This window comes from Coffea arabica, chromosome 6c (genome assembly GCF_036785885.1).
Source record: "Coffea arabica cultivar ET-39 chromosome 6c, Coffea Arabica ET-39 HiFi, whole genome shotgun sequence".
NCBI classification, from domain to species: Eukaryota; Viridiplantae; Streptophyta; class Magnoliopsida; order Gentianales; family Rubiaceae; genus Coffea; species Coffea arabica.
In genome coordinates, this window is record NC_092320.1 from 17,559,691 (window position 1) to 17,583,600 (window position 23,910).

Consider the following 23,910-nt stretch of genomic DNA (forward strand, 5'->3'; position numbering starts at 1 on the left):
GCTAATTAGCCTAATTACCATTGAAGAGCTAATAATTTTTCTATTTTCGTGTTGTATACAAAAATGAGAATTTGGACCCTCCCCTATAAAGTTACATGTGAAGGACCATCATCATCTATTGACCTTTTTCTAATGAACAACAAATGACCTAAGTTGCCAAATGAAAGGTGAAAATCTTTGCCTATCAAAAAGGAAAAGAAAGGAAAGCTAAAAGACATTTGCTTCACTACAGCTGATATGAAGACCACTACCTAACAAGAACATCCACACTAAACTGAAAATTTCTTTGATTCATCTCTCAATGACACATTCTCTACAAATTCAAAGCTGAACTACGTTAGGCTCTAAAACACAATCACCTGAATCAAAACTACATCTCAAATCTTTTAGGTGGGCATCTGAGACAATCAAATAATCTCAGCTACACCACCTATTACTACAGCCTACCAAGGAAAATTTTTGAGAAACAAAAAAATCGAAAGTTAAAAACTTATTTCCTGATTTGAACTATATATATGTTACAAATCCTCCCTTCAAAGGATTGCTAACCTACCTGCTGATTCGAATTAAGAAATAGGTTGAATAAAACTGACAAGAACCATCAATACAACCCGGACCATCAACTAGAGCCATCCAGCGTCGATCTACCAGGAAGGAATCTAATACGATTACACTGTTTCAACTTGGCAAGAGCATCTTGTGTCTTCCCCTGCAGAAGATCCAAGTAAACAGTAGCAAGAATAACGTGGGGACTGTTTAGTGCCGAAGCTGTCGCTTGCATAACATCTTGGACCAGCCCAGGATCCCCCAGTTCTGCGGCCAGGAGAGCTAAATTAGCACAAATAGTTCCACGAGCTTCTTCAGGCTTGAGGAACGTAAAACCTTGAAATTCATCAGAAGACGATGCATTAACAGATGAAGGCCCACCATTCGGTTCCTCAAAATCCACTATCTTTTTCACACTCCACTTTTCCAAATCATCTTGGCTGTATGGCAGTTGAACATTGCTTCCACCAGTCACATAGACGGACAAATGCTCAGCAGCTTCCTTTGGCCGGTTCAGCAGGCATAGAGCTTCAGCTGCATACAAGTGACCCAGAAAGACGTATATTTTGGAACACTCGAAAAGTTTCAAAAGAGACTTTGCTGTTGACAAAGCCTTTAGTGGGTTTTCTCGTTCTAACTCTACGTATGCCATATCAGCTAGAAGAGCTTGTTCGATCATTTGGTTCTCTTTCCTACAAATATCTTCATAATCACTCACAGAGTTTAGCAGAGAAGTGTTTTGACCATTTCCACCCTTTTGCTCTTTTACCTCCCCATTTGTGTTGGCCTGCCCTGAGCCTACTGCTGCATTCAATAATTTTGGATCACCACCTGCTAGATTCTTGTAGTTTGTGGCCTTGGAAGACGACGAGTCTCCTGATTCACTTCCTTCAGCAGCAGAATCAGAAAGCAAACCAGACTTCAAATATTTTGAATCAGAGCTTTCAAGCAAGTGCAATGCATTTAAAAGACATTGCCGAGCAAGGGAGATTGACAACTCGGGCAGTCTACCGTTGCCGAAAGAAAAATCATCTCTCCCAACAGAATCAAACTTCCCAGTTCTTGAAACCCCATCTTCCAGTGCAAGTTGCCTCCATTTTCCCTTACCAACAACATGAACTTTAACATCAGAGCCATCAGATGGACTAGAGTAATTGGACTTCAAAAGCCCCTTCTCCAGTGCCATAAGGCAGCACTCCGCAATTCTCAGCCACAGGAGAGGCCTGTTGTAGTAAGTTAGACCAGCCTTGTAAAAACATTGAGCAGCATGTATTGGTTTCCCACAAGACAAGAGCGACAGACCAGAGTTATATGCCATCTGCCAAGACTTAACCTGTGAGAAAGTTGCTAGCTTTACAGGTTTCTCCTTCAACAAAGTTGACCTGTAACGCAATGCTTTGGAAAAGAATACACTTGATGCGTGATATTTCCCAAGACGATAAAAGATGCAGCCAAAGTTGTTGTAATACATGCTAGAAATTCCGATTTCTGTTAGATTACTTGATGCCATCAAAAGCTTGCACGCTTTACGGTGATTTCCCCGAGCATACTCAAGCTGCGACTTCAGATAAAGTGCCCATGTATAATCTTTGCCGCGCGCTATATTCATAGCCATCTTAACTTCACGCTTAGCTGCCTTGATATTTCTGGTAAGGAGCAGAAAACTGACTTTGTAAAGATGCAACTTAAGCCTGAGATCAACCGTTGAGATAGAATCGTCAGTTTGAGTCCTTGAAACATCATTTGAAGATTGGAGACTAGATGGTCTTGGCAGATTCTCTCCACCAATATCCAGGGATGATAGTAACTGCAATGATTCATCCTCAAGTGCCTCTTCTGATAAAGTTCTAGATAACGAACTTTCCAAAACATTTGCAGAAGAAGCTGAATCAGAATTTGAGGCACCAGGAATTGTAGCAGAAAATGAAGCAGATTTTGACACCATAGTAGGTTGATGCAATGAGCTTCCATTATCTACTTGGTTGGTCATGCTATTAGCACAAAATACTTTCTCCACATAGCTAATCACATCCTAAACAATACAAATGACAACTGAATGAGTATACATAAGTAAATATTTTTAGGATAGCTTTAATGTGTACATTATCAGATATTACAAGAAAAGAATAAAAGGGTATTGTAACCATTCAAAACTACAATTAAACAACTACTACCAAAATTTGCAATAAATGCAATATATATCAACAGGACTAAATAATAGCATGGTATAACAATCAATACTACCGTGTTTGGAAGCGTCCCATTTTCAGTATGGTAAACAAGAAGCATCACAACCACTTAACTTCCAACTCCATGTTGAAAACAATGAAGCAGTCCTTAAATCAGTTGCGAGACTAAAAAGAAATAAAATTTCACTTACTATTCTCTTTCCTCCCTTATACCAGTCCAAGACTTGGCACTTTTGGCTCCCATCCCATTATGTATTTCTCCCGTGCGAATTGAAAGCATAAACTTCAATAGCTCTACCACATTAGTTGGTGCAAACACAGTATCAGGGACAACATGGTAGCCTAAACTTAAAATTGCCTTAGCCAGTACAGCACCACTCAGGGAGAAGGGATCAGGGCAGAAAGAACAATGACCATATCAGACCAGGATGTGTCAACAAGGATAAGTACCCATGCAGGAAATTAACTGAAAATTGCTTGACCAGTCCAACTTCTCTTGTGAAAGCATTATCCAAGGAGCAAAAGCCTTTAGATTATTAGAAGACTAAGAACTTATAAGACTATCTTCCCATGTTTATGTGAAGTAAAACATACAGACGTTAAGATAGTCAAGAAGACTTTGTATCAAGACTGGCCATATTATCCATAGAGGCGTACACTGCATATGCTCAAAAATATGATATCTGGGAAGTTCATCCACATTACATTGGAATGTCCAAGACAAAATAATTTTAAATACCAACCACATTCTATCACTAATTATCTTCTGATCCACCACCACCTTAATATGATTCTCTAACCTCTTTATCCTGGTAAGTATTCCTCTCTAAAAGCATCAAGAGTAAAGATGAGTCTCAGTCAAAAAGTATGCCCCATTAAAAATTGGTATTGGTAAGGATAGTCCATTTCTTTATGCAAAATCAATGCTTTAATATGATTTTACTTCCCCCTTGCTAAACCCAAGCAGCAGGGGTATCATGCAATGTACTCAGTTTCTCCTTTCAGTTGAATTAAGATCACAAGACAGGAAAGACAAGGAGAATTAGCATTCATACACATTAAGGCTATGTGACACCTTGTAATCTATGATTCAGCTAAATTGGCCCAAATACTCAAAAAGACCATACAAGAACATTAGCCTTCCTGCATACAAGATGGGATCCACCAAGTGCATCTCAACAAAGGACAGCTAAACTACTTTTTGAGAAAGTAAATTTCCAAATTGTAAATCAAAGATACAAGCAAGAGGCATCAATTAGTTCAAAGATTTTATAACCAAGAAGATAAAGTAGAGAGAATCCATGATATGAAAAACCACTTCTGAGAACTCATAATATAGCAAACTATTCCCTAAGCACTTGATTAGTAACCCACCATAGGGAAAGTCTTGTCATTGACAATCATAGATACGTGCATTTCTAGATTTAATCAATCAATCAAAACCTTCCTAGGATAAAATGAAATCAATCCTGATGCAACACACACTTGTGCGTTTGAATATATAGATCCCTAAAAGATTTACACAAAAATTTCAAAGTTTTAGAAGGATATTTTTTCTTTTGACAAGTGAAACACAGTAGTATTAACATAAAGCTTTTTATCTTTTTCATAGTACCATATTGATCCCATCTTCATTGGCGACTTTGACCAACACACAGTTTAAGAGCGCTGCTCTATGACATCTATACTGGTAATTTTTTCCCAAAATATATGAAGTTAACAATCTAGATCCAACTTTCAATAGTCCTTGATGCTAAAGCAGCCTTATGACGGATTCATGAAACTTGACTATAGTATTTGACTCTAACAGGGACAAAATTTTCAAGATAACTAGAAAAGGAAATGGTGGCAAATGAAAAGCATAGACATTCAAGTTCACATTTATCCATGAAACACAGTTTTTCAACCAGGCAAGAGATTCTATTAACTTTTCAGGAGATTCTGCCCTCACCGCTAGATGAGCATATCTGGCCTCCATAAGATGCATATGGGTCTCAAATGGTATCCATATAACTTACTTTGACTTTTTCCTTCGTCGTGTCAATACTAGATCAAATGAGATCTGGCTAACCAACTTCTAAGACAGGTATAATTATTATTAGCTAAACAAAGAGCATGAGTTATATACTCTGCAGAACAAAGGTTGTATGGCTTCTCTCAACCTACTCAAGTCCAATTCATATGGACCTCTTAGAGGTTAAAATCATACTAAAAAAAGAGGATGCGTAATATATTCTGCGGAGGCAAGGTTGTATGATTTCCCTCAACCTAGGCGCAATCCATGTGGACCTCTTGAAGGTTAAAATCATACTAAATAGAAGTTAAGACCATACCAAAAATTTACAGAGGCATCTTATCTTTTTATACAGAAAAAATGAGCTTTGTGAAGAACTCAGCAAAGGTTGGTCTATCTCCTCTCTTTGTTTGTCATCTATCTTTTTCCCTTGTCTATCATCCAAACTGGCGCTATAGGCATAGAATATGTCTGTGCTTATTCAACATATATGCTAGTTGTAGGTAATTTATCTGAAACTTTTTCTTCTTATTTTGTTTCATTTTACTCCAGGAACTTATTGTGGTTAAGATCATAAGGGAGAAAAAAGTAACTAACAAAAGAGCATGTCTACAAAAGAAAGAGGAGGTAATTCTAAAAGCAGAGCTCCTCTTTTGTATAATTATATTAGATGGTTTTTACACTTGTATTTTATACGAAGTATAATTAAGGAATGGAGAACAGCATGCTCCAAAGTGGAAACCAAGCATTCCTTTAGAGTCCCTGTTAATCAGTACCAAGAACCACATTCGTCCAATTAAGCCCATACTAAATCTTTGCACGAAGCAAACAAGTAAATCAAGCAGAACTTACAGCAGATCTAGATGCATGGTTCGAAAATAATGCTACATCCAGCAATAGAAGGCAAATACGTAGAGCTGTCCCCTGCAAGTATTCAGAGATTAATCAATGAAACTTAAAAAAGAAATAAGACAACATCTATTCCACAAATAATTACCTCATCTATGGGTTCAATATTTTGATACAATGCATCCAAAATCCTGTATGATTTTGCATATTCATGGAGATGGAACCAGATGACTGCCTGAGAATAATGTAATGATTCAGATTAACACCACGCACACAAAAACATTCCACAAACAAGAAACCCACAGAGCCAAGATAATAGCTGTTCATTCCATTCAAATGAGCATACCGTCTTAAATATTGTAACCGAAGTATCAAATTCATCAGTGTAGACAACAGGCAGGCTACTTGTGACAGAATATGAATTTGATACATTACTATTTCCTTTACTTCCAACTGCAAGTCTACTAGTGCTGCCGACTGACTCTGTTTGTTGTTCCTCAGATGCATGAGCAAGTGCTTCACTTCGTTTCTGAAAATAAAACCAAAAAAAAAAAAGAAAAAGTGAAGTAACTAGAAGTAAGAATCGGACAGAGATAGTTCAGACCCGGATTAGTGTGGCACTGTACAACAACTACCCAATTCCAAGTTTTCTGGACCAATGTACTCCTAAAATTTGACAAGTGTAGATCGATTTCATATGTGCTATCCACTATCCCTTTCCTTTTCTTTGTCCTTTATTCCTCAAATTACTTGCAAAAGCTTAAACATGTATACTCAAACTTCTAATTCATATCTTGACAGAAAAATACGAGAGACCGTAACATAAGATTGGAAAGTCTCTCATCAGAGAATTGATATAGGAGAATCCATAAAGCATAGAAAAAGAAAACAGCACAACCAATGCTTACCATGGATGATCAACTATCTTCTGCTACTTCATCCAATCAAAATTCTTATCACAGCCACTTAGAAGAATAATTTTTTATTGAATGACCATTTAACTTACTTCACAGTCAAATACAATATCATAACACACAATCCAACGGTAGCAAAATGCTAGCCCACAAAAACCTTTCAAGCATCCGTTTGTTGACTGACATATCTTTAACATTGAATAAAGGTTCATAACGTGATAATAAACTACACAGATATTTATAGGTAGAGAATAACAAAAGCAAATGCAACATAAATAAAGCATGAAAATATCATCTCCAATTAAACCAAAGAGCAGAACAAAAACTTCTGTCCCAACCTTAGATAAATAAAATCCCAAAGAAATATGTCAGCTATACAACTTACAAAACACTGGAAAGTCATTATAATAGAGAATGGAATAACAATTATTGTTGAATTAGATACATGTGAAAAAAAAAAAATAAAGTTCACAAAAATAAGTGGCAGCAACAAAGACCATCATTGAAAAGGCAAGAAAACCTCTTGCAATAAAAATTACTAAAAATGCAACTCCACATCAAAAGAAACACAATCAAATCTGAAGAATAATTCAAACTCGAACTTCCACCCAGGAATTCCCAAGACTGCATACAGGTCTAATTTCCCAAAAACATGTCAAATCTGGCTCTTGAAGGTGACACAAAGATGCTTCCATACACTCCAACAAAAACATAAGTATTCAAACCTGATTCTCAAAATGATATGAAATAGTTATTCCTGAATCAGATTTAATTGAGCTTAGCTAAGAAGTATATGTGACGTGGAGAGGTGAAATATCATTTTTCTCAAGCAAAAGGATAATCCTTTTATATAAACAAACGTTCAAAATTGGAGCAAATTAAAAACTGCCGTGTTGTCACCAAAAACTCTCATGTGCTTAAATTATCAGAGGTTTGGCCCGACGTGCTACAAAGAAGACAAATGGAATTCACTGATTTAGCAAAGGATTAGAAACGGTGCATGAACCCAATACAGAAACCTAATTGAGTCCAAAACTGAAAAAATATACACACACATATGCACAGACAAATAAAGACTCCGGAAACTACTATATGAATTTTAATTCTACTCAGGTCATCGATCCAGGATCTTAAAACCAACATCTGATTGCCGAAAAATGCATTAGGTTAGGAAGTATGATCTTATAGCACTTCTATCGTAAAAGTTCTGAAAAATAAATGCCAATAAGATGGAAAGCAGAACCTTGCCAAATATCATCCGAGCTCCTAGTTAAAGCTCTAGTGAACTCAAACGTCCCAGCTGATATTTATGATTGCACATTCCTTCCCACAATAATGCCAATTCTTTACAAATTGTGCCAACACAAGAGACGCAAGCTCATAAATCCAAATATTGTCAATTGACAACATGGCATGTCTAGATGGAACTCTTGGAATGTCTAGATGGAACTTTGGGAAAAAGAAGCCCAGCAAAAGGATAAATCAATCCACTTTCATGTACGACTACTTAAAAGAAGTAAAGCACCATACGAAGGCATACCTTAACATTATTGAGTTCTTCAAGAAGCTTCTTAGGGTCTGAACAACCATCTTGAAAGTATTCCGCAATAGCAATGTTGTGAAGAATCTATAATCAAGGATATAGAAAAGTAGGATAATGAATACATAAGCCCTATACGAGACAAAAACCAAACAATCATAAAAACTAATCTCTGTTGACAGAATCTTAAAAATTCTGACTTCCAATTAGCAAACAATGGCTCTTAAAAGATTACATGCAAATTTTCATGTCTATATATCTTCACATCTTTGTAGAAAACCACCCAACAGAAAAACACAGACTGAAGTTTCTTAATTCAAGTACAAAGTAACAGCGGGATATTATGTTTGACCACCAAAGAATGCACGACTAATCCCAATGTTATTCTAGTTAACAAAAGGAACATCAAAAGGCCAAAGAATCTTTTCTAGGGAATTACACCATCAAAGATGTCTGCCAACTAAAACATTGTGTGCAAAAGGTGAACACTCGAGTCATGATTTGACAAATCCTGTTGTTCAATTGCTTGTGCTGTTAATTTAGTGTGAGCACTACACAAGGAATTGAATCCTGTGTTTATCCTTTCCTCAAGATGTAAAAGATTGCCATCACTTTTATGTAACAGCGAATTCCAGCAGAGAGTCTATTACCAAAGACGACTTATTACAGTTGTATCCACATTAACAAGAAGAACAAAACGATAGGATTCAATCCCCAAATTACATCAAGATCATTCTTCTCAGACAAAATAAATGAAACCATCCAGCAGTCAGTATCCAAAAATCCAATCAGGAGGTAAGGACAAACAGCCCAACTGCCTTGCTAGTAAGTTCTCGGCAAGAATCTATGTAGTGGTCCCCAACTTTTATATCTGAAGAAAGCCATTAAACGAACCATTCTTGGAGACAAAGATAAATAGAAGTAAATGTGAAAATACCGCCATCCTATGTTACAATACAGGCCAGTAGCTATTCAAGAACCTGTACAACCATCATCAATTGGCTCCAGGTAAGCAAAAAAACACAACCAGGTAGATTGGGAAGAATATACATGGGCCAATATAAGAACCTCACAGAGTTATGACAACCATCAGTCTAGAGGGTGCCATTAGAAAGCATAGCACAAAGTAATTCTCTCAAGGACAAAAAATTGAAACATAAAGAATCTCAAATTCCTCCAAAAAGGAACATCTTACAGACATAAGTTAGCACGACACTCGTCTTTTTCCCAAATTTATTCCTCTTACAATCCTGGTATCTTTCCAGAGCTCCAAGAACACAAGCTGAACCAGCAACTTCAAACTACTGCTGAGAAACAGACATGTTCAAGCTGCCATCTTCATTCTCAAGCCTTCAAAGGCCAATATAACCAATCATCAGAATTCCACCTCCATCTGTCTCCCAAGTTATCACAATCCACCACAACTCCCAACTATTATAAGTGCATCTGTCTTTTATAACGGATACAACCTTAGACCTTGGCGATAGATATTGCAACAAAATATGAAGTCTGACCTCAGAAATTGCTTCTTTAATAATTCCAACAGCAAGCTGCTCTTGGCAAGCAGTCGCATAAATAATAAAAAAAAAAACTAAAATGTAAACTTTCACGTTCAATAATCCTCTGAATGTGCCAAAATAAATATATTCCACGTCAAAAACTAATCCAAATCGTAATTCACTTCCACAGACACTAAATAAAGAACCAAACTTAAAAAAAAAAAAAACTCTAAAATGTAATTAAAGAAGAGAAAGCTTCATAAAAGTAACATACAAAAGCCAAAAATTAAATTAACCTTCGGATCGTCCTCTTTCTTGTGCAAGAGCTGCTTCAACACACTGACACACTCCGCAAATTTCCCGGCCTGGAACAAGAGAGCCGCCTCCTTAGCAAGCCCCGCAGCTACTGAGAGAGCCACGTCATCCTCCATCGACCCTCGCAGAGAAGCAGCGGCCGTGGGCGACAAAGCACCATCTCTGTTATTGCTACTAACGTTATTATTGCTATCCCCAACCATGATTGCCGGCGACGACATCGACGAAGAAGAATCCATTTCACACTCACAGATCGACTTCAAGAATTAATAAAACTAATTACAAAAAAAAAAAAAAAGTACCAGCAGCTAATCCAAAAACCCTAGCTTTCTCTACTTAAAACCCCTCCGTCCCCACTTACTCTACTTTATTCCCCACATTTGAATCTAAATTGCGAAGATTGAGCGATAACCAGACCAAAAAAAACCCTAGAATTTCAAATTACGGACAGTAAAAAGATAAATCTTTCTATATCTGTATATATGCACGGGCGTATTGGAAGATTGCGTATTGATTGAGACGGGTTGATTTTGCGAGAAAATAGAAATGGATAGAGAGAGAGTGAAAAATCTAGAGAGAGAAAGAACGAGGGGCGGGGAGGGGGTGTTGTTATACTGAGAGTTAATCACTTGATTTTCGGCTCGGGTGGGCCGGGGCAGGGGGTGGGGGGTCTCCCCGTATTGACATGAGCCATCTTGTTATTGGTATTCAGTGTTATGGTGCAGCTGCGGAGTAGGAAGGTGTGGGCGTGGACTTTGTTGGGGCCGTTGGATGGAAGAGAAAGTTGCGATTTGGGTTTGATTTGGAATGATCGGACGGTGTAAGAAACCACAGTTTTTTGTCTGAAACAGGAAATGTTTTGCACTGTTTATGGTACTTGAGATTTTGGAGCCATCTTTTTTTTTTTTTTTTCTTTTTCTAAAGGATGTACGCTGAACACTCGTTAATAGATCTAAAATTCACCTTATAAACTTATTATATATGTATATATAGTAATAATTATTATTCTTTCTTGAATTTATATATTTTTACTATTTAATTTTACCTACCTTCTTTTTTTTTGTATGTATATAATTTCTCTAATTAATTAATCTCATATTTTTTAAAATATGACACCTGAAAGTATATTTTAACGTGCGTTCATTTTTAAATAGAAGGAAAGATATAGGCTTATTTTAAATAGAAGGAAAGAAATGTGTGACAGCAGGGATGACCCTCCGCAGGTGATAAAATGCAGCAAGGAGAGTCCAACCAAATATGCTACTACTAGTATTTATAAGAGGAAAGAAAAAATATCATATATGTCCGCATCAATCAGCTCTTATGTCATGTACATGGTTGTAAATGAAGCTTTTAAAAAATTGAATTATAAGAAGACCATTATTGTGTTTTGGCAGAAAATTACTTTGTTTTCAATGCTCCATTCTTGATTTATATAGGATGACTGGTTAAGTAAGTAAAACTAGTTGTATTTGTGCATTGGCGTACCACCATTGGTGTTGTATCCATTGACTCTTGCTCATTTCTATGAATGTGGATGAATAAGGGCATTATTGTTCTTGGCTTGGTTTGGAATTTCGTTAGAAACATTCCTTTTTTTTTTTTTTTTTGGGACCATTTTCTATGCTTGTCAAGCAATCCTTTACCTTGAGATGAGATACCCTAAGCAACATAAAGATTCAAATCGCTTGGATGTTTAAAAGGAAGTAAAGGGACAGGATATATGCAGATATTTATTCCGCCAAGCAATTCATGACCAATAAACAGAAGCCTTTAATGCTTTCTTAAGTGAGACCGACGAACAAAAAACTTTAGTTCACTTAATTATATATTCTTAAGCATATATATATATAATCGTGGTCTAATACGCGCAATTTGGACAAAGCTTTTTTGGACAGAACCTCGCGAGCTCTCTCCATGGCGAGGGCTGCTTGGCTGAGAGCCGACATCAACAACGTTCATGGGTGCATACGTTTACTTTCAAGCAAAAAGCACGTAAAGAAAAAGCAAGCAAGAACCACACACCTTTAACTCGAGAATACGTGAAAAAGGCATTTTAGAGTAATGAACTGTAATGTTAGAGAATAGATTTTTAGGCTTCTTTTCCTTTCAGAGGATGGAAGTTTGGTTCAAATAGATCATGAGTTGGACCTAGCCAATCGGCAAATTCTGAATAGATCGTGAGTTTTTACTCGAAACGGATCTTCTGTCCCACACTCTATGCCACTCTCTGTCTCGTTTCACTTTTTATTATATTGCTATTTCTTCTTCATAAACATCATGTTTTAATTCTTTTTTGCTTCCTTAAGATCCGTTGCGGTTTTTACTCTTGTTTGAATTGCTATTTTTCCTCAAAAAAAATTTTGCCGCATCTTCTAATCACTTTTTTACTCACATACATTATATTACAGCATTATATTATTCTATAAAAACTCTAAAATATAGTAATCCAAATGGAACAAATTAATGACTGGATCTCCTTATATATGGTCATTTATTTAACGATCAATACAGCTAAATCGACTTGAATACAAACTGAAACACAGGTCTTTACGACTCCACTAATTTGATAATGCAAAATCTCAACTTTTTTTAGAGATATTAAAGTTGCTCCTCTAACCCGCAAATCTTCATCAAGCGAGAGTCGGTGGGTCTGTTTAGATTGCGGGTCTGTTTAGATTGCTATAATTTTGGGAGGAAAAAAAATTTCTTGCATTTTAAATATTTTTTTAATTAAATTTTTATTTTACATACATCGCATCATAAAAAATATTATAATATTTTTTAAAATATTTTTTAAAAAATAATATTCAATTCAAACACACCCCGTCATAATTCCTTCTCTTCTCCAAGTGTAAAGAACTCGAAAAGATCAGTACCATGATCGGACTTAGATCATCAGTAGCAGATGCATCATCTCCTACTTGTCATTAATTCTTAAATGGTGAGTTCACTATTTAATTGAACAATTTTACAAGTTCTACCCTCTCACTGAAACTCGATTACTCAAGGAAGAATTGCCAAAATTTTTTGTTCAACTTGATACAAGGGGCTGGACAGGCAAATTGTTTCCTTAGTCCAGGACTGCAGAGCAAAAACTTAGTGCAGGTCAACTCTTGGCTCACGGAGCGGGCCTTCCAAATATTTGCAGATTCTCTTGTTAGAGCTGCTGCTCATTGCTCATTGCTCAATGTCTTTGACCAGGCGATAAAGGAGAGGCATCGGCAATTCGTTACTTCATTTCCAGGACGTAGGCTTCTCAAGTCGATGAAATGCCTTCCCATCCAACAGTCTTCTATGGCCAGTCACAAGACAACAAAGGTTTCTCATGGAGCACGATCCTCGAAAAACTTGAATCAGATGACCTTGCACCAAAAAGTGCACCTCTTGTTTCAAGGCCTAAAGCAGGACTACGGAAACGTAATGTAGAATGATCCCAGCACAGGCTCTTTCTTTCAGAACACGGCATTTCAATTGATCAAAATAATCAAGGAACACTTCTTAACATCTCCAGGATGGAATCTGCATCTCTAATGCCCTGGCTTTCCTGTGATTCTTCATTAGTTTGAGAGAAATCAGCACTAGTATAAGTTAGTACTCCTGGGCCATGTCCATTACAATCCCTTGCACGTCCTTGCTGTGCTTGTCTTACTTCCTTTTGATGTTCTGTTAAATCAGGCCGTTTTCTCTTTGACCTCAAATGCAGCTTATTCTCACCCTGCAAATCATTCATGGCATCCCCCACAAGTTCAACTCTTTTCGAACAGCTATTTACTCTTGGAGTCACAGAATATCGCTGAGGAGAGATGTTGCTTGTTACTCCAGAACCATTCTTTCCACTAATTGCCAAGACGCTTTTGCAGATGTTTATTTTTCCATTTCGTGAAAGTTTGTCCAAGACTGGTAGCAAGTTATGAGGGTACTCTAGAAGTACTTGTTCACCATATGTAGAGTTCCAGAAGTTGATGGTGTTCTCAGAGATGGTGACGTTCCAGTGGTCAAGAGTTTTTTCAAGAAGAGATGATTGAAATTTTAGGAATTCGGAATCAAACTTAATTGAGGGCCTACTCTTCCGCAAGCTATTCAGGACTTTAGTCCATAAAAGTTGAAGCTGATCGGTGGTCTTCTGATCATTAACTGCCACCAATGATAGCCACTCAAGTAATGGACTTGTCATAGCCTGAGCAAAAGAAAAAGTAAGTACATACAAAGGTAACTATCCTGAATTAACAGAAAGATGTGCTTCAAGAGCAAACCCATCAAAGAATACTTTAAGCTGCCTAAATTTCTTATGCTTCCATTATGTACGATATCCGAGTTATGTAAATGGAAACTGAGAAAAGGCCTTCTTATGGCTCCTTTACACATGAATTGGCAGTGGACCCAGAATGGAGATAATAGAGAAGAAAAGGAAACCAAAAAAAATTAAACCAAAAAAGTATCCCAGTTCCACCTTACTTCACAAACTAGAGATGATATCCTGTCTTAGACCTTTTATAATATTTCTTTTAGAACTTTAAAACTGCAGCAGCGCAGAACAAGAAGGAAAACAAACCTCAATGAATGCAACAATATCTTCTTTCAATTGAAGGCTGTCTGCAAACTGGATCAATGTTGAGAACAACCTGAAATTTATAGTCAGAAACTAATGCTATACTCATGAAATATTAGTAAATGCCCATGTAGCATCAATAACAACCTTGAAGATAGAGCCTGTATCATTGGCACGATGGTTTCTTTTTCTGCAAAAGCCAGCTTCAGGAACCTACCCCATGACATAAAAGAGCCAACAAGTTAATGTCTAAAGGCCTGCAAATGCTGAAGAAGTTGCTAATATATTAGCTATTAATAATTTTTCACTTGCCATATGTGTAAAACTTGTATGATGGGGCCTTAAAACTTCGGTGATTTTTTAATCAGCAAATATGAAGGGATGACAATTGATGCTGTCTGGGCAATTGACTTGATTTTCAACTTACATGACAGGAAACATGCGAACATATTCTTTATACACAAAACGTAAAAGAGCTGCTAATTATCAGAAGAATACACGCAGCAGTACATATAGATTTCATCCCAACATTAGTCTAAACAATAGTCTGACAATTCATATCTGTTAGCTATATTTAAACTGTTCACAAGCTAATTCCAATCAGCATATTTTCTGTTTACCTCAAAGCAAATCCCAAGCTAGTTTTGAAAATGCTGGAAGTCCTATTATTGCCATTGCTCATTGTACTTCGTATGAAGCGCACTTCTGAAACAAATTGCTCCATAACACAAGAAATCACATTTCCAATCAATAAAAGCATGTCAAAATCCTGATTCTTGTCCCGTTGCTGAAACTTAGCTCGACTGTCAATTGTCACAGTAATATCATTTAAGTACTCATCCAATATTGCAAACAGATTCTCAGAAAAATTCAAATCAGTCGAACACTGCAGTGGGGAATCACGATGAACAGAAACATATAACTGTCTCCACACTTCAATAATATCCTGAAGCCGTTGCTGGCTCTGCAAGTGTGAGCATGCAGCAAAAGGATAGGATAGGAGATGAAATACTACAGCACAACCATGGTTCTTTGATCCCATTTTGAAAAGTGAGGGGTTTCTCTTGTCATCTAAATAATCTTTAAGACCATTAGCAAGACCTTTCCAAATGCCTAAACAATCAAAAGCCCCGTACTTGTACAACAAACCAACACAGACAGAGAGAATATCCAGAGTACCATGAGAACATAAGGACAACTTTACATGTCTGCACATCCTGTCTGTTATGGATTTGCAGTCTGAAGCCTTAGAAGTTAACTTCACAGCCACTGAGAAATAAAGCACACTCAAATACACAATTGGAGAAACCATGTCCATATTTGAAATGAGCCACAAACCTGGTTCACATGATGATCTAAATTTACAAACTGGTTCTAACTCATCAAGGCACTTTAGATCTAGTGCTGTTCTGTATAGAGGAGATTCCAATATCAAGGGTTCTATCTCCTCAGCGACCAACTCCAAAAGCTGGAGGGAAGCATGAGAGAAATCAACAAAACAATTATCTTCTGAAGTCACTTTTTCACAAATCTTCTTCAAAAATGTAAAAGTTGTATTCAGACACAGCATAATTTCATCATAAGGTACAGAAATGCATTTTACAGCACCTTGAACTGCTCTCAAAAGAGATCTGAATAACTTTAAGGCAGCATTTTGTGCCAACTTTCTGAATTCAAGGGAAACAGCAGCATTTGAAGCTTGGTTAATGACAATATCAATCATCTTAATAAAGAAATCAAGCTGGCTCAGATTCCAAGGTGACCATTTAATTGCATACTGCTTCCGTGAGCATGCTGAGCTTTTTTCCAATAACCTACTCTTCTCCAGATTATGCATGCCACCATTTGAGTTTGCAGTTCTTGCTGAAGTAAAAGCATCAAGCACATCCAAGCAAATGTTCCATAACCAGACACTTTGATTATCAGGTCCATGTCGCAAAATGAGTTCAAGGATGGGCTCCCAGACAGATTTTATCACCAAATCAGAGCTGATAGAAGTCTCCAGTTTGTGTAGCAGATAAGACCATGTGTTGAGGCAGGCTACATGCACAGATAAATGACATTTGCTTGACGTGATTCCTATTAGGGGTGTCATTATAAGCTTTAATTTTTTCAAATATCTATCTCCATCGGTCTGATAATTATCCCATGATGATATTTTCACACGTGGTTTATCACATATTTGAATTGCATCAATCTCAGAAGCTTGGACTGGAAGTAGAACTAAAGCATCGATCATAGCTTCCCAGGCGACCTGCAAACAGAATGGCACATCTTCACTTCATTTACCTATTTGATAGACACCGGAGCAACTCTAATTCGCTCCATCTAACCTCAAGGTCAAGGCTTCCATATATAAAACAACCTCTCTGGTATACATTTAGTAGTTTCCTGGCACTGATAAGACTGTAAATTTGGCACTAGACATGAGCTCATGCTAATACCTTCTAGTTTGTTCTATCTAGGAAGACAGATGCCATTAAATGCACAAAATAAGAGTCGAAACTCGGGAAAAAAAAATTTCTCTTTCTCTCCTAGTAGCACTTAAATGCCAGTAACACCAAAAATAAACTTACAACTGTCACATTTAAAGTTTTAAAATCATTCAAAATAATTGAAATCAAGCTAGTGTTCTAGCAAACACTTGGGTGGCCCAACATAATAAGGTCATCTGGCACATGACCACAAAAATATTACATTGATGTACTAATTTAAGGTTAGATTAGAAACTAAGACGTCTAAGTGCATGATGAAATTTTCCGGCATTAACTTGATAGTTAAAAATCATTGAGACCAACTGAACACTAATACCATGTTATTTGGACTAATTTATTAGGGGCTCAGTATGACCATACATTGTACTGAAAATAGATGAAAATCACCAGCAGTTAAAGCAATGCTCATCTTTGAAGGATCAAAAAGCGATACCAGGGCAGCAATCTGAACTTGTGGGTCAGAATCAGAAAATGCTTGCTCAGGAAGTTTCAACATTTCATTGACTAAATCTTTGCTTTTCATTGCTGAAGGTCCAATAAAACGGATATACCATCCCCATGCTCGCATGGTCTCAATCTTCAGGCCAAGATTCAATAATTCTTTCATGGCGGGAAGCAATTTTTTCTTCACATCTAAGAGAATAGTCTGCCAAAGACATATAGAAGAGAAACAATACTTTTTAGTCTTAATAGATTTGGCATCAAATGTGACAAATGATTAAAGCAGCTTTATAGTAAGAAATACATTAACTTAGCAGCTGGATGGAACAGATGGATAAAGCCTTAAAGCTAAAGGAAAGCACTTGCACAGCAGAGTCTGGTCTAACAGACATTACCAATGACCCTTTCTGTACCTACTTTCAATCAAATGAAAGATTGACTTTCCTTAGCAAGTATATTGACATGACCACATGCATGGAAGATAAGCCAGAGTTGCCTACATATACCTTGGAAAGGGTTACTGGCGTAGGACATATCAAATACCTAACCTTCAGCAAGCATCTCTCCGTAATTTCTCTCTCCCGTTTATCAGCACTAACAAGCCGTCTATAAATTGGAGGAGCCCATACATTTGACACATGTCTCATCTTTTCACCCCATAATGTTGCCAACTTTATTACAGACTGTCATAGTAGAGACATAAGAGTAAGAACATAATAAACAACCCAAATTTAAGATTAAGGTCAGCTATGACAGCTTTACATGGAATATCAGACGAGCACACCTTTTGAAAATGTAACTTTCTCATGAAAGTATAGTCATTTTCGAGAACATGTTGTACAGGTTAGAGGTCAAAGCAGCACAAACTCAAGCCACCATAATTTGTAGCTAATGTGAGTTTGAACAGATTCAAAGAAAGAAAAACTTGTTGTTTATGCTTGCATTTATCTTTTCTAACAAGTGATAAAACCTTCCAAATTTCCCATCGCTCTTCACATTTGGATCCATATCAAATAGTTTCTCCACATCCCTTCTTAACAGTGTTTTAGCATAGATCTTAGTTGGTATTTTTTAAACCAACACGCACTATTCTACCAGTTTTCTAACATGGATCTGAGTTAGTATCTTTTATACTAACACACTCTTTTTCAGTTCACCAACCTGTCAATCTCCATGTTTACGCTGGATGTTTTGATTAAAATGGACAAAAGTCACATGGTTTTCATCTTATCACGTTGCAATAAGAAAATCCAGGAACATATATTCCTCTCTCTTTATTGACTGAAAGTTGTACAATATTTAGTCAATTAACTTAGCAATCTGTGAATTGCCACTGGAATCAGGCAACCACCAATTCATCATTGTTCACTTATGGTCTTAGCACTCAAAACAAGTTTAATCATTACAAAAATGTGGACTCTCATCGCAGATGAAACAATCCAAACTTGGCCAAATAGTTCAATAAGATAAGCCACGAAGCAAATATCATTAAATGAATAAAAGCTTACTTGCATGGCCTCAAATGTAATCGAGATAGAACCAATAGGATTGTCAAGGGCATAAATAATTATCCTCAACAAAGAGTCGAAATGTGAATCCAAAATTGCCGCACTGAACTGTTGAATTGATATGCACCACACTCCTAAATTGCAAACAGACTGCAAAACCAACCAAATTAAGCGAGCTAAATTAATTTAAACTTCAGACTGGACAAATCCCTGAAAAGATTTTTTTTTTTTTTTGCCTCGTAGACTCAATAAAATGCAATGTACCTTAATCCTGGTGGTAGTAATCACTTTGAAAAGGGACTCAAGAATCATATGAGCATTATCACCTAGATTACTCAACAAGAAAAATATCAACTTCAAGATCCTGTTTATATTACCCCAGAATATTATTTGACATTCAGAATTTACCCTAAAAAACAGAAAAAAGCTACCTGTAATCATTGGAACAATGGATGGATGATAAATCATAAATCCCAAGCACTTCAATGCCTGAGCAGCACTGTTGAATATAACACACGAATAAAAAAACAATAATACTATATCAAATTTGTTTAAAGTTCGGGAAAGAAAAAGGCAAAAAAAAAAAAATTACAAAAGCTTACGCACATTTCTTCATCGTTATCTAAAATGTCAGTACCGAATGAGGAGACAAGAATATTAGCTGAATCTCCGAGTAGCTGAATGAAAGAAGAAGAGTCGTCGTTGGTAGTTGTGGCCTGCTCTTGGAGGCTTAAGAGTGTTGAGTAAGCATTTGATTTATGAGGTTTTTGAGGATTTGAAGAAGAATTTCGTGCTCCCAGCATTGCCTTGATTTCTTCCAATTGATCTCTCAGATTTGCCATCTGATTTCGTTATTGAAGATGGAAATGAGGAACCCTGACTGGAATCGCAAGAGGGAAGGATTTGAGAAAAATTTTGTGGCGCCAATTTTAAGACTACCAATTGCAGACGGGGGAAAGAAGAGAAAATCAGATAAATTATAAATTGTGGTGCAATATGTGTATTTGATAATTTTTTTTTTGAGAAATGTTATTTATACTTCTTTTTTGTTATTTGCACTCGCGCTATTATTTTTATTATATAGTTTTCATTTATTAGACTATATGATATAACAAAAGGTGGGAGTGCAAATATCAAAATATGGAGTGCATATAATATTTTTCTTTGTTTTTTACTACGAATAATTGATTGATTACTAGCTATATATAGCAATATTTGCATAATTGTGATAACTAAACATCCAAGTGAATCTACCGTTGAAATGTACACAATGCAATACTATCTAATTTTGGTGATCAATAAAAATTTCTTCTTTCGTGTTACAATAGGTTATTAGTTTTTAACTTTTCAAATAAGGTAACAATTATCTTGTTATTCTCTCGTACAAAATTCTTAGATTTAATTAGTAAAAATTCTATCATACATGGGCTTATAAAATTAAATTATATTTCTATTATAGGAATTCGAGACAGTAAATTCAATCGATGCCATTTTTATCCTTTCCCAAAAAATTAGAAAATAAAAAATTTGGATTTGTTCCAAGCCCAAGAATCATATTCATATTCCATTAATTTTTTGTTTTTTTTTTTCTTTTGGCTAGCTAGCTAGCCGTTGCGGATGCTCGGACTTGCTGCACAGAGTACCAAACCAAAGTCACGTGTACTCACCAATGGAACAGAAAACGAGTCACGTGCCAACGTGCTACTGCACCCCACACGCATGACGCAACCCCATTTCATTCCCTATGATGAGGCGCCCCTAATGGTTTAGACCCTAGGCAATGGACCATTTTAAGTTCTTCAAATTTTTCGAAAACCAATTTGATCCTCGCATAATTAATTTTGGTCAGTTTTCCTTCTCAAGTCTATAGGAAAATCGATATAGTTTCTAAGGTATTCAAATTTTAATAAATCTGAGAGCGTTTGAAGGAGATTTGTCGAAATGATTAGAAAATCAAAAGACCTTGATTGGTTAGGATTTTTTTTTTTAAAAAAAAAAGAGGATTAAAAGTTATTTACAATGGTGGAATTAAGCTTTAGAGTTGGTCTAATGGTCAAAAAAGAGCTCTTAGAATTATTTCCATTATCAGATTTAGACTTCAAATTCTAAACATGATTCTTGGGGGTAGGAAGAGTACGGGACGAGAAGGGATGTGACGTTAAAAAAAAAAGTAACAAAGTAACTCAGATATATAACAAAGTAATTCCTAAATGTTGAGAGAAATACCAAGATATAGTTAAACTAAACAAGTCACATGATGTGAGATTTGAATTCAGAATTTATAAATCTGAATTGTTTGAGTTAAATACCTGAAGTACTAAATTAATTTCTTTTTAAAAAATGTAATGGAAACAAATTGGGCAAGATATCAAAATAGTAATTATTTCTTAAAATAAAGGAAGGTTTCTTTCTTAGGTATTAAGATATTAGATGAGTAAAAACCTACATGGACAAGCAAATAAACATGTCGTATTAAGATGATATATGATTTAATTTTCACTATATAAGGAACTAAATGAAAAATACAGAATAACTTGTGTAGTATTGGGCCTTAATTTATATTGGCGTACGGATCAAAACACAAAAGCACAAAAGCCCCATGTCTATACATGCCAGTTAGGCATTTACGATGTGATGCCCATTCGGCCTGGAAAAGTCAAAAACCTGCCTATCTGTTTACACACTTGCGTTTCTGTGTTGCCTTCATATCTGGACACAAATTTTAATGAAAAAGACAATAATGTGAAAATGTGGACAAGAATTTGGTTATATTTGTGAGATGTGTAGTTTATTAGGATAATTATGACACTATGCTATTACAGTAAATTCACACTAAATCTGACGACCCCTTCTTTGTATTTGGCTCACAGATGAATTGCTAATTAAGGCGAAGGATCAAACAACTTGTTTACTAGCCTACTCTATTCGTTACATTATACTCAATCCATTGACCACTTGCAACAATTGGCATGGTATGATGTTATGAGTCGTACATAGGGTTGAAAGATGAACTAAGTTATTTAATATTCGAATCGAATTCGACTTGATAAGAGTTCATTCGAGTTTGATTTGCCAATTAGTCCTGCCAAATTTTTACAACGTTTTATGTTCTATAAATTTTTGAGTTCAGCCTGAACTTGGTTTGATTAGCATAAAATTGGATTTTATATGTAAAAATTTCAAACTACTCGAATTGAACTCGAGTTTGGTTTAATAAAATCTCGTTCGAGCTCAATTCAGCAAATAAACAAATCAAATTTAAACAAAATTTTAAATTCGTTAAAATAATTAAACAAATTTGAATACTAGATTGTTTGATTTAAATAGATTCGTTTACACCCCTAATCGTGTGATTCCAAGTCCGATGTATTTAGACAAAGTCAAAACCTAACATGCATAAAAATGAAGAATTTAAATCATTTTCAGGTTATCACAAGACAATTAACTTCTCTATGTCAAATTTACAAGGAATAAGAACCGAACCTATGGGCTTCATATGAATTAAGCTACTTGCACGATGTGGGTGAAAGTTCGACTGCGTTTGGCTCACATAGATTTAGGGCTGAGTGTGAGCATTTGACGTACAGCTGAACAGAGTTTGAATATTTGAGTATTGGGCTTCAACGAGTAAGAATCAATTCTTAGGTTTTAAGTGTCTTAACATACTTGCATGCAGTTGTCAAAGTTCAATAAGTTTGGCTTGACATTTGTTTGGATTTCTCAATTTTTGAAAAACTAGTTTTTCATATACAATACTATAATAATGCACAAACAACTTAAAAAATATCGCATTCATACAATATATTAAAAATAACTCCAAATATACAAGAAAAAAATACACCACCACCGGCTGTTGCCCCTTCTCTCTCTCTTTCGCTTTCCTTCTCCTCCACTTCCTTCGTCCTCCTCCTCTCTTTTTCCCTCCATTTCTCCTCCCTTTCTTCCTTCTCCTTCTTCCTTCTCCTTGCACCTCCCTCTTCCTCCCTTCTTCTTTTCCTTCCTCCCCACGCCTTGCCCGTTGCCCCCTTCCTCTCTCCTCCTCTCTGGTTGCGACTCGCAACTAGAGAGGGGGTAGCAGGAGAGGGTGGGGAGGAGGGAGGAGGGAGGAGGGGAGGGAAAGGGTAGGATAGTGGTAGGTGATTATAAGATTTTATAAAAATTTTTAAATATTTTATTAAATTTTTAAAATTTTTGAAAATACATTTTCAAAAACACTCCAGAAAACATCACTAAAAATATTTATAGTAAAAATTTTTTACTTACATTGTTGCAGTAAAATATTTCAAAAATATTATAAAAAATAGCTAATCCAAATGGAGCAAAAAGTTTTAATTCAGATTGAGCTTTTAATAGATAATTGAGCAGAGTTTGAGTACTTGAGCACTGGATTCAAAGAGCTTTCAAGCATACTTGAGCTTCTCGCATTTGGAAATACATTTTTGCCTCAAAAATTTTTTTTATGTTTTTTGTGAATACATTTTTCAATTATCTTTTTACCTCATATATATATATATTAAATTGTTATAGTATATTCTTTCACGAAAACTCAAAAAAAAATAACAATTCAAACACGGATCTTTTGGTTTGATGTGCAACTACTAACTAGCCTAGGAGAGCTAGAGGTGGGTTGGAGCTCGAAACCTATTTGTGTCCCATTCTAGTCATAGGCGCAACATCAACAAGTTAAACACGTAACATCAACAAGTTAACGCGTTCGGGGGATGGGGCCTCTCTACTCGGGCCAAAGTGAAATTAGTCGGGCCCGTAAGAATTGATCCGGACACCCACTCCGTCAGAAAAAAAAAAAAAAAAAAGGAAGTTAAACACGTAACATTTGGACTGAAAAAAAAAGAAAAAGAAAAACATGCTCAGCATGACCGCCCAGCATTTAACACTTTCTTGATAATCTAACTCTGAACTAAATCCCGACAACTGAAAGCTTCACAAATCACAACCCTGAAATACAACGATTAAGAGGAAAAGTGGAAAACAGAAATGTTTACGAACACGGAATTAATAAGTAAAGAGAGGTTGTCTAAAGTAGAGGG

At 36.1% G+C, this 23,910-nt stretch overlaps 2 protein-coding genes across 2 annotated transcripts; both read right to left on the reverse strand.

Moving 5' to 3' along the window:
• Positions 1-270: 270 nt before the first annotated feature.
• Positions 271-10,540, reverse strand: LOC113693742 (uncharacterized). Its single transcript, XM_072053168.1, has 6 exons — positions 9,848-10,540; positions 8,053-8,139; positions 5,945-6,127; positions 5,747-5,833; positions 5,602-5,673; positions 271-2,578 (listed from the first exon to the last, which is right to left on the reverse strand). The coding sequence occupies exons 1-6, from the start codon at positions 10,103-10,105 to the stop codon at positions 620-622; spliced, it is 2,646 nt and encodes an 881-aa protein (XP_071909269.1). The 5' UTR covers positions 10,106-10,540; the 3' UTR covers positions 271-619.
• A 2,216-nt stretch (positions 10,541-12,756) lies between these two features.
• On the reverse strand, positions 12,757-19,807 carry LOC113691585 (uncharacterized). Its single transcript, XM_027209790.2, has 10 exons — positions 19,469-19,807; positions 19,294-19,361; positions 19,127-19,188; positions 18,863-19,012; positions 17,861-18,037; positions 17,347-17,559; positions 15,039-16,672; positions 14,566-14,631; positions 14,422-14,491; positions 12,757-14,046 (listed from the first exon to the last, which is right to left on the reverse strand). The coding sequence occupies exons 1-10, from the start codon at positions 19,702-19,704 to the stop codon at positions 13,354-13,356; spliced, it is 3,369 nt and encodes a 1,122-aa protein (XP_027065591.2). The 5' UTR covers positions 19,705-19,807; the 3' UTR covers positions 12,757-13,353.
• Positions 19,808-23,910: the final 4,103 nt, after the last annotated feature.